At 40.9% G+C, this 15,326-nt stretch overlaps 2 protein-coding genes across 12 annotated transcripts in view; one reads left to right on the forward strand and one right to left on the reverse strand.

Annotated features, from left to right (window-relative positions):
- Positions 1 to 15,326, forward strand: part of SLC17A1 (solute carrier family 17 member 1) — a 98,731-nt gene that overhangs the window by 38,252 nt on the left and 45,153 nt on the right. The window contains exon 13 of one of the 4 annotated variants that reach the window (XM_004019091.5): positions 13,838 to 14,087. The exons of 2 other annotated variants lie outside the window; for them this stretch is intronic. The gene's annotated coding sequence lies outside the window, so the exon portion shown is untranslated. Of the gene's footprint in view, positions 1 to 13,837; positions 14,088 to 15,326 lie in introns of those variants that run through there. One more of the 4 variants, XM_042236812.2, reaches the window with a different exon arrangement.
- Positions 11,336 to 15,326, reverse strand: part of SLC17A4 (solute carrier family 17 member 4) — a 37,547-nt gene continuing 33,556 nt past the window's right edge. For all 8 annotated transcript variants that reach the window (XM_042236810.2, XM_027958414.3, XM_060403412.1 and 5 more), the window contains 4 exons: positions 14,627 to 14,759; positions 14,399 to 14,546; positions 13,480 to 13,570; positions 11,336 to 12,149 (listed from right to left, as the gene is read on the reverse strand). In XM_042236810.2, the coding sequence (XP_042092744.1) occupies positions 12,003 to 12,149; positions 13,480 to 13,570; positions 14,399 to 14,546; positions 14,627 to 14,759 (519 nt within the window). In that variant the 3' untranslated portion in view covers positions 11,336 to 12,002. The remainder of the gene's footprint in view (positions 12,150 to 13,479; positions 13,571 to 14,398; positions 14,547 to 14,626; positions 14,760 to 15,326) is intronic.

The following is a 15,326-nucleotide window of genomic DNA, read 5'->3' on the forward strand; positions in this document are numbered from 1 at the left end:
AAGATTTTGACAAGTTAATTTCAATTTTGTAAAGCTCTCAGCCTTTTCCATTTTATGATTTTTACTCTTAACTGACTTTCTGATATTGATATTGCAACCTCAAACTTTGTGCATTTGTGCTTGTTTTAGATTCCCAGCAGTATTTTTTCATAGTCTTTGTATTCAACCTTTCCGAGTCATTTCATTTGCATGTGTTCATACAAAGGATACATAATTGGGTTCAGTGATTTCACCCATTCCAAATGTTATCTCCTATGTTAGCTGAGCTCCAACTCTATTCATTCCAATTAGAAATAGACTTCATTTTCTGTCATTTTATATTCTCTCTGTCCTCCTTTTCTTCCTGCTCCCTTGCCTGCCTCTACTAATTTGGAAATTTTATGAAATATTGTAAGTTTGGGTTGTGTTTATACTTTAATTAAATCTTCTTTGAAAATGTGGTCATTTCCCCTTACCTTGCCATATTTTTTCTGCCTTCTTTTCCCTTCCAAAATATCTAACATACTCGACTTTTCTAATTACTTTTCTCTGTCGAGGACCGATTCTCCCAGAGATTGTAATTCCTCAAACATGTTGTGGATAGAATTTCCTCAATATTCCTGTTCACCTGGTCGCTGTTTCCATATTCCCATCAGGCTGCTGCTGGAGAGCCAGGAGTTGAAATATGCTTTTCAGACCCTAGGCAAGACCCTAAGACAGCTCAGGGAACGCAAGCCCTGGTACTGTGATAGTTCTGGAGACATTTTCCTCAGCCTTGTCTTCTGTTTTGATGTGCTACTCTTGTTTCTTCCCTCACCTACGTCTTAAGGGCTGTCAGCCGTTAGGCAGTGCACGGGCGTAGGCAGTGCACGGGCGTTGTATTTCTGGAATCGGCAGTATTTCTCACGTCGGTCAAACTGACACACTGTTGCAAAGTTGGTCAATCTCCACTTCTCATCTTCATTTAAGAAACTGAGGGAAAAGAAGGAAAAGCTGAGTCACAGCCACGTGTTTCTCCTCCAACCCAGAAGCCACTGCTAAAGGGCATGGGACGCCACAATTGCAATGGTCTATCTGGGGTCGCAAAGAGTCGGACACGACTGAGCGACTGAACTGAACTGAGCTGATCTGGTTCCTAGATGCACTTCCTCCTGGTGGAAGGATATAGCAGCCCCCGGCCCTGGGGCGTTACCCTCTCTTACTTCCAGAGGAATGCACCTGCCTTTTCAGTCTGGTATACATCTGTGAATTGATTTCTGATGTCACTTTTTCATTTGGTTCTCATTGTTTTTAATTTAGCAAATAGTCTTTGTTGTTTGGGGCATGATGTAGTTCTCCAGTCTTTATAATTTTTTGATTTTGCATCTTTGAATGCATTTCAGTGGGTTCCAGATATAATAGTTGTATAAAGTTACATACATTCTGCCTGTGAAGTCCTTTAGAGCAAGCCTGCTTAACTTTTTTGTCATGGGCCTCAATTCAGAATATAATTCAGAGAACTCCAAAGGAGAACGGTTATGTTGAAAGTCATCAAAGATATTTTAAAACGTGTTTATGATAATATATATGCTCCTTTATTAATTCATTAAATAATGAGAACTACCAGCCTAATAGAGCTACTGTAATTTCAGAATCAGTCAGTTCAGTTCAGTCGCTCAGTCGTGTCCGACTCTTTGCGACCCCATGAATCGCAGCACACCAGGCCTCCCTGTTCATCATCAACTCCCGGAGGTCACTCAGACTCACATCCATCAAGTCCGTGATGCCATCCAGCCATCTCATCCTCGGTTGTCCCTTCTCCTCCTGGCCCCAATCCCTCCCAGCATCAGAGTCTTTTCCAATGAGTCAACTCTTCTCATGAAGTGGCCAAAGTACTGGAATTTCAGCTTTAGCATCATTCCTTCCAAAGAAATCCCAGGGTTGATCTCCTTCAGAATGGACTGGTTAGATCTCCTTGCAGTCCAAGGGACTCTCAAGAGTCTTCTCCAACACCACAGTTCAAAAGTATCAATTCTTCGGTGCTCAGCTTTCTTCACAGTCCAACTCTCACATCCATACATGACCACAGGAAAAACCATAGCCTTGACTAGATGGACCTTAGTTGGCAAAGTAATGTCTCTGCTTTTGAATATGCTATCTAGGTTGGTCATAACTTTTCTTCCAAGGAGTAAGTGTCTTTTAATTTCATGGCTGCAATCACCATCTGCAGTGATTTTGGAGCCCAAAAAAATAAAGTCTGACACTGTTTCCACTGTTTCCCCATCTATTTCCCATGAAGTAATGGGACCGGATGCCATGATCTTCGTTTTCTGAATGTTGAGCTTTAAGCCAACTTTTTCGCTCTCCTCTTTCACTTTCATCAAGAGGCTTTTGAGTTCCTCTTTAATTTCTGCCATAACGGTGGTGTCATCTGCATATCTGAGGTTGTTGATATTTCTCCCGGCAATCTTGATTCCAGCTTGTGTTTCTTTCAGTCCAGCGTTTCTGATGATGTACTCTGCATATAAGTTAAATAAGCAGGGTGAGCAAAACAATGTATTTTGAGATATTGATATATTAATTACTGAAATGATAAACTAATTACTGAAATATTAATTACTGAAATTATTGATATATTAATTACTGAAATAAGAAAATATCTGATTTCATATGGAATCAGTCATTAATACTGCTATTACCATGGTTTGATACTTACATTCATAATAGAAATGTTGAATTTCAACCAGAGGTTGGGGATATAAAGATGTAACTTTTTCTATAAAGTTCATAGATCTGAGATTTAAAGCCCCTGCTTTCTAATATTCAACCAGATAACAAATTTTTACAGAATTTTTATAAGTACTGAGAAGTCAGCTACATCATCAGGACTTCTAATTCTAAAAGAGCTTTACATTGTGTTGTGTGTGGTGAGGTGTATATTTTGGGGGTGGAATGGGGAGAGAAGATGAATGATATATGAATTCTGAAACTTAAGACAATTCCAGGTCCTAATTAATAGACCACTTAGAACATGAAAGAGGGTAGCATGGCAGTGTCCAGGAAAGTTGCTTTAGCTAGAGGTCCAGGAGGTGACATTTGTGTTCAGTAATGAGAAGAGCCTCATGACAGTCAGGGGAAGGAGTGCTTCAAGTATCAAAAGTAAGCAAGGAAACAACCCAGAGGTGGGAGTGAACTGAGTCTGCCTAACAGGGAGAACAAGAGTGTGCTGGGGCTGGAATCTAGTGACAAGAAATGAGATTTGGAATTAGTTAAAAGCCGATCCTGTGGTGCTTGCAGATCATGTGAAGGACTTGGTTTGAATGTAATTCTGTTTATAATTGAATCAATTAAATGCTTTTGAGGAGGGGAATGACTTGCCTGATTAATGCTTTATAGAGATCCTCTGGCTGCCTTCTAGGAAATGGTCTCTAGGGAAACGAGTGGAGGCAGGGAGACCAGATTGAGGCTGTTAGAAACTCATTGCCAAAGATGCTGGTGGTGTGGACTAGGATCGATGTAGAAGAAATGGTGAGAAGCAGTTAGATGCAGTCTCTGGAGGCAGAGCTAGGCAGACATGGCAGGGAGATTATGGACTGTGCAGGAGAGAGAAGAATCTTGGGATGGGACCTAGATTTTGGCTTTAGCAACTAAATGAATCAGGAAGTACGTTCCACAGAGCTCTCCGAATTTCATCCATGGTGTGTTGTCATACTTGTCTTTGCCACCTTACTGTTTTCCATCGTGGAGATACTGTTGGACATTTCCACCAGCAATGTCTGAAGGTTCCAATTTTCTGCATCCTTGCATTTGTTGTTTCCTATTTTGTTTTTGTTTTATTATATTCATCTTACTGGGTTTGAAGTGGATTTGGTTTGCATTTTCCTAATGATTAATGGGGCTTCCCAGGTGGCTCACTGGTAAAGAATCTGCCTACCAATCCAGGAGACCCAGATTTGATCCCCGGGTTGGGAAGATCCCCTGGAGAAGGCAGTGGCAACCCACTCCAGTATTCTCGCCTGGGAAATCCCACGGACAGAGGGGTCTGGTGGGCTATAGTTCACGGGGTTGCAAGAGAGTCGGACTTCACTGACAACTAAACAGTGATTAATGATGGTACATCTTTTCATTGCATTATCAGTCATTTTTATATCTTCTTTGAAAAAATATTTATTCAAGTCCTGCTAATTTTTCAATTGAATTGTCTTTTATTGTTGAGTTTATATATTCTAGATACTAGATCTTTATCAGAGCTGTGATTTGCAAATAGTTTCTCCCATTCTGAGGCTGTTTTTTTGCTTTCTTGACAGTGTCCTTTTGCCGCACAGAAGTTTTCAATATATATGAAGTCCACTTTATCTACTTTTTATTTTGCTGCTTATGCTTTTGATGTTATATATCTAAGAAGCCATTGCCAACTCTGAGGTTGTGAAGATTTATCCTTATGTTCCCTTCTAAGAATTTTATTGTTTTAGCTTCTACATTTAGATCTGTGACCTATTTTTATCTATTTTAACTTTTATAAATAGTGTGAACCTAGGGATCCAAATTCATTCTTTAGAATGTAGCTATCCAGTTGTCCCAGGACAATTTGTTAAAAGACTATTCTTTCCCCCACTGAATGGTCTTGGCATCCTTGTCAAAAATCAGTTGATCATGGACATATTGGTTTATTTCTAGACTCTGAATTCTATTCCACTGGTCTATGTGTCTATCCTTACGCTAGTACAACTCTTGCCTTGATTACTTTGGCTTTGTGGAGAGTTTTGAAGTGTGAATCCTCCAACTTTATTCTTTTTTTTTTTTTTTCCTGCTTTGGGATTTTATTATAGACCCACAGTATAAGGCAAATCTTTCCCATTTAAGCTGTATTAATTATAAAAAAACATGTACTGGTTGTAATGTGAAACAGTACCAAGATAAATAATGAAAAAGTTTATCATCCTCCACTCCAGTGGCCATTTCACTGGGACCAATCTTACAAAGGTTTAGTGTGCTTTTTTCCCCAGACCTTTTTTTTTTTTAACATCTTCCTGGTCATCCCCATGCACCAGCCCCAAGCATGCTGCATCCTGTGTCAGACATAGACTGGCGATTCAATTCACATGATAGTATACATGTTAGAATGTCATTCCATATATATGTGTTAGTATACTGTATTGTAATCGGCTCCAGTTTCATCCATCTCATCAGAACTGATTCAAATGAATTCTTTTAACGGCTGAGTAATACTCCATTGTGTATATGTACCACAGCTTTCTTATCCATTCATCTGCTGATGGACATCTAGGTTGTTTCCATGTCCTGGCTATTATAAACAGTGCTGCGATGATTTAAAGATTGTTTTGGCTATTCTGGGTCCCTTGCAATTCTGTATCAATTTTGGAATCACTGTCAATTTCCACAGAGAAAGTGCTGGAATTCTGATAGAAATTGCATTAAATCTGTGGACCAGTTTCAGGAGTTTCTCCATTTTACCAGTATTGAAGTCTTTCAATCCATAAACATCAATTTTTTTAGTTCATTTAAATCTTCTCTCATTTCTTTCAACAATGTTTTTTTTACTTTTTGAGTATAAATCTTACATTTCTTTTGCTAAATTTATTCCTAAATGTATTCTTTTTATGCTACTGTAAATGAAATTAGTTTAATTTTTGGATTGTTTGTTGCAAGTCTGTAGTATATGTGTATTGATCTTGTACCCCAAAACTTTGCTGAACTCATTTATTAGTTCAAACAGTTTTTTAGCGATTCCTTACAATTTCTTTATAGAGGATTATGCCTTCTGTGAATATGGTCTGATTTCTTCTCTTATAACCTAGATGCCTTTTAAATTATTTTCTTTATTTATTTTTAGCTGTGCTGGGTCTTCGTTGCTACATGAGCTTTTCTGTAGTTGTGGTTAGTGGGGGCTACTCTCTGGTTGTGTTGTGCGGGGTGCTCATTGTAGTGGCTTCTCTTGTTGTACAGCACAGGCTGTAGGATGCTCAGGCTTCAGTACTTGAGGCTCCCAGACTCTAGAACAGAGTTGTATCACACAGGCGTAGTTGCTCCACGACATGTGGGATCTTCCCTGATCAGGGATAAAACCTGTGTCTCCTTCACTGGCAGGTGGATTCTTTACCACTGCCTTCTAAAGGAAGACCCTGCCTTTTATTTCGTTTTCTTACCTACATGCCCTGTCTAGAACCTCTAATAGGATATTGAATAGAAGTGGCAAGAGTGGAATACCTTTGTCTTGTTCTTGATCTTAGGGGGAAAACATACGTTTTAAAATTCTTTCTAAGCCTGTCTCCAATTCCATGCTCACAAGGTTTTTACTTTTATCTAATCCTAAATGATTTTAGAACCATCAGTTCAGTTAGTTCAGTCACTCAGTCGTGTCCAACTCTTTGCGACCCCATGAATTGCAGCACGCCAGGCCTCCCTGTCCATCACCATCTCCCAGAGTTCACTCAAACTCACATCCATCAAGTTGGTGATGCCATCCAGCCTCTGTCGTCCCCTTTTCCTCCTACTCCTGATCCCTCCCAGCATCAGAGTCTTTTCCAGTGTACTGGAGTTTCAGCTTTAGCATCATTCCTTCCAAAGAACACCCAGGGCAGCTTTTTAAAAAAGCATATCCTCAATAATATCCATAACGTACCCTAACACCTCACTTTGGAATTTTATAGCTGTTGTACATGGCCACCTATAGCTAGTCTTCAGTATAATATTGTTATACACCCTCTTAGAGAATTAGTCACCATACATTTTGGCCAAATATAGGCCATCCCAGAAAAGAGGAAACAAGAGAAACCTTTATTTCTTCCAATGGACTATGGACACTTAAAGGAGTGACATTTTGGTGAGGGATAAAAACTTTTTTCTCAGTCATAGGTGAAATACCTGTGTTACCTAGCATTTTCCCTGCTGTGGAAAAAATGCATCAAGATTGCCTACTTTAAAGAAAGGTTTATATTCAGCTAACATGTAGAAACACATGTTTTCTTATTGGGTACTTATTGAGAGCTATTAGGCAGTGTAACTGTTTCTGCTGGGAATCCCAGAAAATGTCTGCTTGTGTGAATGGCCATGTTCCAAGTGTGCCTTCCTCACTGTTGCCCAGATAGGCTCCCTGATTGATACCCAAAGCAAGCACCTTGGCCACTTTCCTTTTTTGGGTTTTGGAAAACATTACAGCAAATGAATTAATCTGGACACCTGCTAGCCAGATGAAACTGGGCTTCCGTCCAGTTTTCCGGAGAGCCCTGTTACAGTTGCCACAGGTTTTGGTAGCTTGCTCTTTGAAAGGACTGGGATGCTTCTGAGTGGGACCAGTGTGTGTGGTTGGTGGAGGGTCACAAGAAGTTTCATTGTCATTTTCTTTGTAATAATATTAGTTACAGAGAATGGGAATTTGGTCAAATACAAAAAGTGTGCCTTGTGAATGCTGTGGATAAAATGTGTTCCTATTAGGGAGGGAAGCAATATTAGACTACCTGCATCCCAGACCCCAAGAGTGTGCAGTGTCTTTGTTTTCAAGTTACAGCACAGGTCTAGAGCAGATGGTGGGTGACTTCATACCGCATGCCTGGACCTAGCAAGATATTGACATGGAAACTTGTGAGAGTAGGGACAAGGAAGGAGGACAAAATCGCACCATTTTTAAGTCAAGAGGAGAGAGTGTAACAAATACCTAGGATAACCTGTAATTCGGACAAAGGAAACAACTTGAAAAAATATGCTAAGCGGGACTATTCCTTAGAACTGTTTTATAAAACTTTCTTATATCCACTGGATATCAGGACTTAGCAGTGACATTGTGTGTGCTTTCTGCTTTCTCTACACAACTTAGTGTAAAACAGAGTGTTTAGAGAGCCTGAGACTAAACTCCTTTTGTAGGGGAGAGGGACCAGCGCCTGAGTTGGGACTGAGGGTCATTGACTTCCAGTCACCAACCCAAGGAGGAAGATGGCATGGAGATTCCAAGGAAGCCAGTCCCCAGCCCACCTCCTGCCACCATGCACATGCTGTGGCCATCTCTTTTGTCCATGTATTGTTTATAACACATCTGAAATTTAAACTCAGATTTATTTGTCTTCCACTCTGCATTAATTGCTTTATAAAAGACAGTGAGATAAACCAAAAACAAGCAAAAGAAGATAAGATTTTATTCTAAGACTTTGTGAAAGAGCTTTTCCACAATTTGCAGCTCTTACTCCTCCATGTCCTAGATGTATGGGCTACTAGAAAATTGAAGAAATTTTCTGTGCTTAAGGACAGCCTTAAAGGAAGGGACAAAACTATTAGGCTGGCCAAAAAGTTTGTCCAGTGTTAAGTAAAAATAAAAGACACATTTTTTTTTAATTTTCACCAAGAACTTTATTGAGTAATGTATTGAATGAACAAAACTTTTTGCCAACCCAATATAAGTCAGGCCCAGAGAGAAATCACTTGTTTTCAGAAGCAACTAAAAGTGACAGATTAGAAAGAAAGAAAAGGGCCTAGAGAAGGAAAAGAGGTGAATAAAGGCAGACATGGTTGGCTCTTAAATAAACAAGAAACTCTGTGCCCTGATGGCAAACATCTTAACCATCACCAATGAGAGCCTGGAGTTGACTGTGTGATAGCTATGGAATGGAGCAGACCTAGTTTCTCAATATCTAAATATCAGATGAGATAAGGAAGAGAGTCCATGGGTGTAAGTGATCCTATTTTGTAAAACAAAGGGAGCTAAAGAAAAATTGGATCGAAATAGGATCCTTTTTTCCCCATCATTTCTTTCCTAACTTATGTCTCATATCACCGCAAAGCCATTTCATTGTTGACTCATACAGGGATTGAACAAGTATTTTATACACACACACACACACACACACACACACGTTTATTAGCACTTACTGTGTACAAGATGCTAATATCTTCTGTGTTAAAAATATTACAAACTAGTGTATGTCATGGTTCCTAAACCTTAGAAATTTACAGTCATACTAGGTAGAGGGAACTGTCATAAATGAAGCAGTTGTGGAATAATGTGTAACACTGGCATTACTCTGTGGGAGGCGATCACCTTGCCTGGCTGCCTGCAGGATGTGTCACTACTTTTTGGCCCTCTTATCTGACAAGAGCAATTTAGACCTTTCTCTCACCTCTTCCAAATAGGAGGCAAGATAGAATAAAACTACTTGGTAGGCCTTCCCAGCTCCCTCCTGCCACCAATCTTTTCTTATTTTATACCATATTTCTAGAACATTCTCTCCATCCACCTTCTGTATCAATTAACTATTGTTCTTCGGATCCTAGCAAAAAATTGAAACTTTATTATGGGGGCCCTTCCTCATCTTCAGACATGTGCATATGCCTTTATCATTCACTCTCATACCCTGGTGTACCTCTCATGATTTCATTCCACAGACATCGCACATTCATTTGAGTGGTATTTTGATTCAAAGCCATCCACCCTCCTGAGAAGTTGAAGCTATATCTGGTTTTGGTCTCTGCCATTGCTCCATGTTATGTGTTTATGAATATTTATTTAATGTTCATGTTGCCCACATGAGGGATTAATGAAAGCAGATATACCATATACACTGTCCAGATATTTGGGATGGAGTCAAGCCAGCACAGGAATTGTGCTCATTTTTGGAAGACATGTTAACAGGTGAATAGTAAATGAGGCCCTCCGAAGGCAGGTAGAATTCCAGCATAGGAGCAGAGCAAGGACATCAGAGACAGGAGTGGCGGCATGAACAGGTGTTTGAATGAATAGGAGAGAAACTGGACAATGTCTGTTCACCAAGATTCAAGGGATCTGCATGGTGCTGCAAGCCAGATGTGAGGCAGAGGTCATGATCGCCAGAAAGAAGGAAAGAGCTGACCCTGGAGAGCACCCCAGCACTGCAGTATTAAGAGGGCCTTCTGATTCCAAAGCTAGCCTTCATAGAAAGCAAGTTGTCTGAAATAGTTGAAGTCTACTACCCCACCCCATTCATTGCAGGTATGCTTCTTACTCTTGTTCAAATGGATTCAGTCATTCTTAAAAAACTTTTTATTTAGTATTGGAGTATTCCTGATTAACAACGTCATGATATTTACAGGTGCACAGCAAAGTGACAGCCATGTGTGTGTGAGAGAGACAGAATGTGTGTGAGTGTGTGTGTGCATGCTCAGTCGAGTCTGATTCTTTGTGGCCCAATGGCCTGTAGCTCACTAGGCTCCTCTGTCCATGGGATTTTCCAGGCAAGAATACTGGAGTAGCTTGCCAGTATTGGAGTACTCCAGGGGATCCTCTTAATCCTGGGTTTGAACCTGCATCTCTTACATCTCCTGCATTGGTAGGCAGATTCTTTACCACCACACCACTTGGGAGTATCCTAAAATGGATTCAGTCTTTAGTGTCCATTCTGCTTTGACATTTTTCACCTGGGCATCCTATCCAAGCCAAGCCTCAGAATGGCCCTATATCCCTCCTTACTTAATTCCCTGCTCTGTCTTCCTGGTCCAGGACTTTGGATTTATACACTGTGGCTTCCATTGTTTGGTGCTTTCTTTTGATAGCAGTGCTCAGGATTCATCTTCTGGATGTTTGGATACAAGTCCTATTGTGATTCTCAGTCTTCATCCCCATGGTTCTGGTGTCCTCTTTTGCTTTGGTAAGAAATTGTCCTCTAGCCTCTCTAGCTTATATCTGGATAACTAAAAAAAAATTGTTTCTCCATTTACAACACTGTCACAATGGCACCCCACTCCTGTACTCTTGCCTGGAGAATCCCATGGACTGAGGAGCCTGGTGGGCTGGAGTCCATGGGGTCGCTAAGAGTCGGCACGACTGAGTGACTTCACTTTCACTTTTCACTTTCATGTATTGGAGAAGGAAATGGCAACCCACTCCAGTGTTCTTGCCTGGAGAATCCCAGGGATGGGGAAGCCTGGTGGGCTGCCGTCTATGGGGTCACACAAAGTCAGACATGACTGAAGTGACTTAGTAGCAGCAGCAGTAGCACAGCAAATGTGGGTTTTCAACACCAAGCAGTTCTCCAGTTCTCTGTGGACACCAAGATCCTACCTAATTCAATTTTGATAACAGCTACTTAGACACCAATCAAAATAGTGGGTGCCCAAGGTACCCAGACTTCTGTTCATTTTCAGAATTCAGGGTCCCCATGGCCCCTCCTCAAATTTGATAATTTGCTAGGCTGACTCCCAGAACTCAGGAAAATTGTTTACCTACTGTTAATGGTTTCTATACTAAAGGATGCATCTGAGGAACAGCCAAACAGAAAAGATGCATAGGGCAAGCTATGTGGGAAGAGATGCAGGGCTTGAATGCCCTCTCTGGGTGCACCATTCCCAGAAACTCTGTGTGTTTACCATCCCAGAAATCCTCAGAACTCCACTGTTAGGGTTTTTACAGAGATTTTTATTGTGTAGGCATTATTGATTAATTCACTGGCCATTGATGAATAACTAAATCTCGAGCTCCTCTCCCCTCCCCAGATGTGGGATGGCACAGCTGAAAGTCCCAACCTTCTAATCAAGTCTTGGTCTTTTGGCAACCAACCCCCATCCTGAAGCTATCTAGAGCCCCCAGCCCCAAGTCAACTCATTTGTATACCACAAAGACACCTTGGTCACTCCAGAGATACTGAGGGTCTTAGAAGCTCTTCTGTCTGGAACCAAGGAAAAAGACCAAATATTTTAATAAAAGATTCTCCTCTCTTCCCTATCACTCAAGAAATTAACAAGGGTTTTAGGAGCTCTGTGCCATTTTAAGAAATGTGTATTTCGTCTCTACCAAATATGTTGCAATAACAGTGAAAAGAACGGAGAACACATAGAAATTCAGACACACCCATGCTCTCAGGAGCTTAGAGTTAAATAACTAACCTTCCCCTCACCATCCCTTATAAAATCTCCAGGCAGCATTTTCAGTATGACATAGTATATCAGAGAAGATACAGGAAGTAAAGCCAATTCAAGTTGAAAGGCTAATTAGTCAAGCAGGTATGAAAGGGGAATGTCCATGAGGGCAAACAGTGAACAACTAAGCGCTGGCATCTGAGGCGTCACTCGGTTCGTTCAGAAGCGGGTGCATGTCTGCATTTAGCCCAGTCTTGCACTTCTGCTTGGCCGAAAATGAGGTAGAAAATCAGGCCTAATACGCCCACAGCAGCTGAAAGTAAGAAGACATTTCTCCAACCAAGCTCTGGATCCTGGAGGCAGGAAACCACAAGTTATCAACAGTCTCCTTGTTCTTGTCCATCCTGCTGCAGAAAGGCTCTGGCACCATGTTCCACTGACCCCACCCCCAACTCTGCCCTAAATTATATATTCCTGGTTGTTCCTAGAATTTCTGGTGCCCAGGCCTTTCCCTCTGCTGGAATGTTACTCCCCTCAGGTAGCCATTTATCTCACCCATGTGCTTGTTTCCCATTCTTGCTTATTTCCCATTCTTCCCATTCTTACTTTTTCAGCCACCCCATTTAAAACTGTAACCCCACCCCACCTTATATGCCCTACTGTCTCTCCTGCCTTACTTTTTCTCTTAGCACTTACCATAATTCAGTATATCATGTTTTTGTTTAGCTTATTTTCTGTTGTTGTTTTTTTTCCCTACCATATCAACCTTACAAGGGCAGAGACTTTTGTTTTATTCATTTAAACATTGCATGGCTCATTCCAATATTCATTGCATACTTGTTGAATGAATAAGTGAGTAACAAGGGAAAGAAGGGCAATTTGAGAATTTCTATTTTAAACAGCCATTTTCTGCCAGTGTCTTAGGGGCTGGAAGAGAACTGAAGCTTCAAACAAAGAAAGGACTTCATGTCAAAAAAAATACACTTTCTTTGTTATTCTCTATTCATTTTCCTGGCTTACTGGTAGAAACTGCAAGAAACTTAAAGAATGATTGTCATGTGAATGTCATATACATATTTCTCAGAAAAAGTCTGTACTGTCTGAGTCATATGAAGTTGTCATCAGATGAATTTGTTTATTCTGACAACTTTAAATGCACCTCCCAGGACAGAAGGTTGTATGAGTGTGAAAACACTATGTAAGCAATACTGGGCAGAGGAATTGCTATAGTAACCACTGGTGAACATATGTGCAAAGCACAGATTGCGCTTTCACTCTGTCATCTACTCAGCATCTTGCTCATTTGTTCTATAAATATTTGTCGGGTTCCTACATAGGATAACCAACTCTTTCCGGATGCCTGGAACTTTCAAGGTTTTAGCATTAAAAGCTTCACATCCCAGGAAAGCCCTCAGCCCCAGGCAAATCAGAAAGTTGGCTATTCTATACTTTACAATAAATGCTGTGATTGTTCCTAGAAAATTTGATGATTAGCATGAGAAACTCATCTTCTAACAACTCATAAGGCATAAACTCATACAATGGAGCATTCTCCTTCACTTCATACCCTGAACATGTGGTGATTTCTCTGCATGAGATGAGCCTAGGGTGAGAATGAGAGGCTGGGTGACCTTTCTAGGTGACTCTTGTGATTATCATCATCATCAGACCATTTTACCTTACCTGACTGATCAAAAATCCATTGACCGTGGGAGAGATGGCTCCTGCCAGGTAAGAAAAGATCTGTGATAGTGCCCTGAGTAAGGCACTGTACCTGGAGAAAGCAATATTCCTGTGTAAGCACAGAGTTCATATCAACTGATCTGTTGCAACTCTGTGTTTATCTGGGGATTCCTGGGGCTGTGCTGGTCCTTAGTCAAACCTGAGTGAAATGTACTGACTAGTTATACATATAATCCAGTGCCAGGATCTGGGATTTCCAGGGAGGTATAAACTGTACTAACTTGTCAACATTCTTTATACCAAACGCACAAATTGATGGTTGGCACCTACTTTATATGTTCTCTTGGCTTCTGCTAAGAAGCCTTGTTTTTAGGTATAAAAGATCTCTCATTGGATGAGACATTGGCTCCCCTAAGACCAAGGTATCTCCCATGTAATTTGGCGGTTCATTATCTGAAGATGAAGTGTGTCCTGTTGACTGTGAACGGTCCATGGATGGTCCCTGGGAGCTACATTTGGAAGTCTCACTCATCTCTGATATTTCCTATATCAGAGGTAAATGTTTCTCCTGCTATCCTCTACCTATATTAAAGGCTTACATAAGCATACCCTCTGAAGTTTATGAGTCCTTTCAGTGACCCAGTCCCGTGTAACTGCTGCATTCCCCAACAGAAAGAGATTGGCATGAGTCTCCCACAGTTGAACTGTGAGTGCAGCCACTGACTCCTGTTTTCATCTGGAAAAACTAATTTAATAGTGGTTGACGAGCTTTGGGTCCCTTCCAGGAGTTATTTGGATGAGGAGTGGTGCTGAAATTTCCTATGACCCATAGTACATGTCACATTTTACTCGTGTGTGTCAGAGCAGATTACTGGATATGAACTGAACTTCTGTGAGGATCAGGCAAAGGGGTCCCTACCGAGGAGCAATATCCATGAAGTTGACAAGGGCTCCTGATTGGGCGAAGCTTTTGATGGCAGAAGATATTGTCAAGAAGGCTATAGTGGTGCTGAAGCTGGATCTAACCCAGAAAACAGATGTGAAGAGCACAGCTGGGAGGAGAACCCCTGGGGCAAGAGAACAAAGAGTGAATAGGAAGCTTCCCTGAGCCTCCCACATCCACCCCCATATCCACCTCAGTTCTTACCGATAGCAGTGAAGAGTTTCCTGATGGTATTGAGTCTGAGGATTTTTCTGGAGAGGAGAAAATCTGCCAGTAGACCTCCAGGGACAAGACAGATACAGGCAGAAGCAAACGGCAGGGCTGACAGTATCCCACTCTGAGAACCAGAACTGAGGTGAAGCGCATGCCTCACTACAGCCACCATGACATAGATTGATCCCTGGGTGGATTGTCTACATCTATAGCTTTTCTTGTATGTACATAGCACTTTTAATGAAAACTGAAGTTACTGGAATGAGCCAATATAATTTTAGTGTCTGAGGAAAAATATGCATTAAGTTCAGCTTGGAAAAAAATGGACTAATGTTGTCATATGTAAGGATCTTGCAGAAATAGATATTAAAAAGAACAAAAGCTAAGTAGAAAAATAATCAAAGGGTATGAAAGACAAGTTAATGGAAAAAAAAAAGTGATTCCTAAACGTATTAAAAGGTAACCAACCTCATAATAGTAAAATTTCTGTGAGATAACATTTTGTCAAATTGGCAAGAGTGCAACAGTTTTTTGACATGATCTGTGGTGATGCCAAGGGGAATCAGGCACTTCCAAATATCAATGCCCCATGGAAAGCAATTTGTTGATAAATATAAAAGTTTACAGAGGAGGGAGATCAAGATGGTGGAGTAAGAGAATGCAAAGCTCACCTCCCTATGAACACATCAAG

This window comes from Ovis aries, chromosome 20 (assembly GCF_016772045.2).
Source record: "Ovis aries strain OAR_USU_Benz2616 breed Rambouillet chromosome 20, ARS-UI_Ramb_v3.0, whole genome shotgun sequence".
In the NCBI taxonomy this organism is placed as follows: domain Eukaryota; kingdom Metazoa; phylum Chordata; class Mammalia; order Artiodactyla; family Bovidae; genus Ovis; species Ovis aries.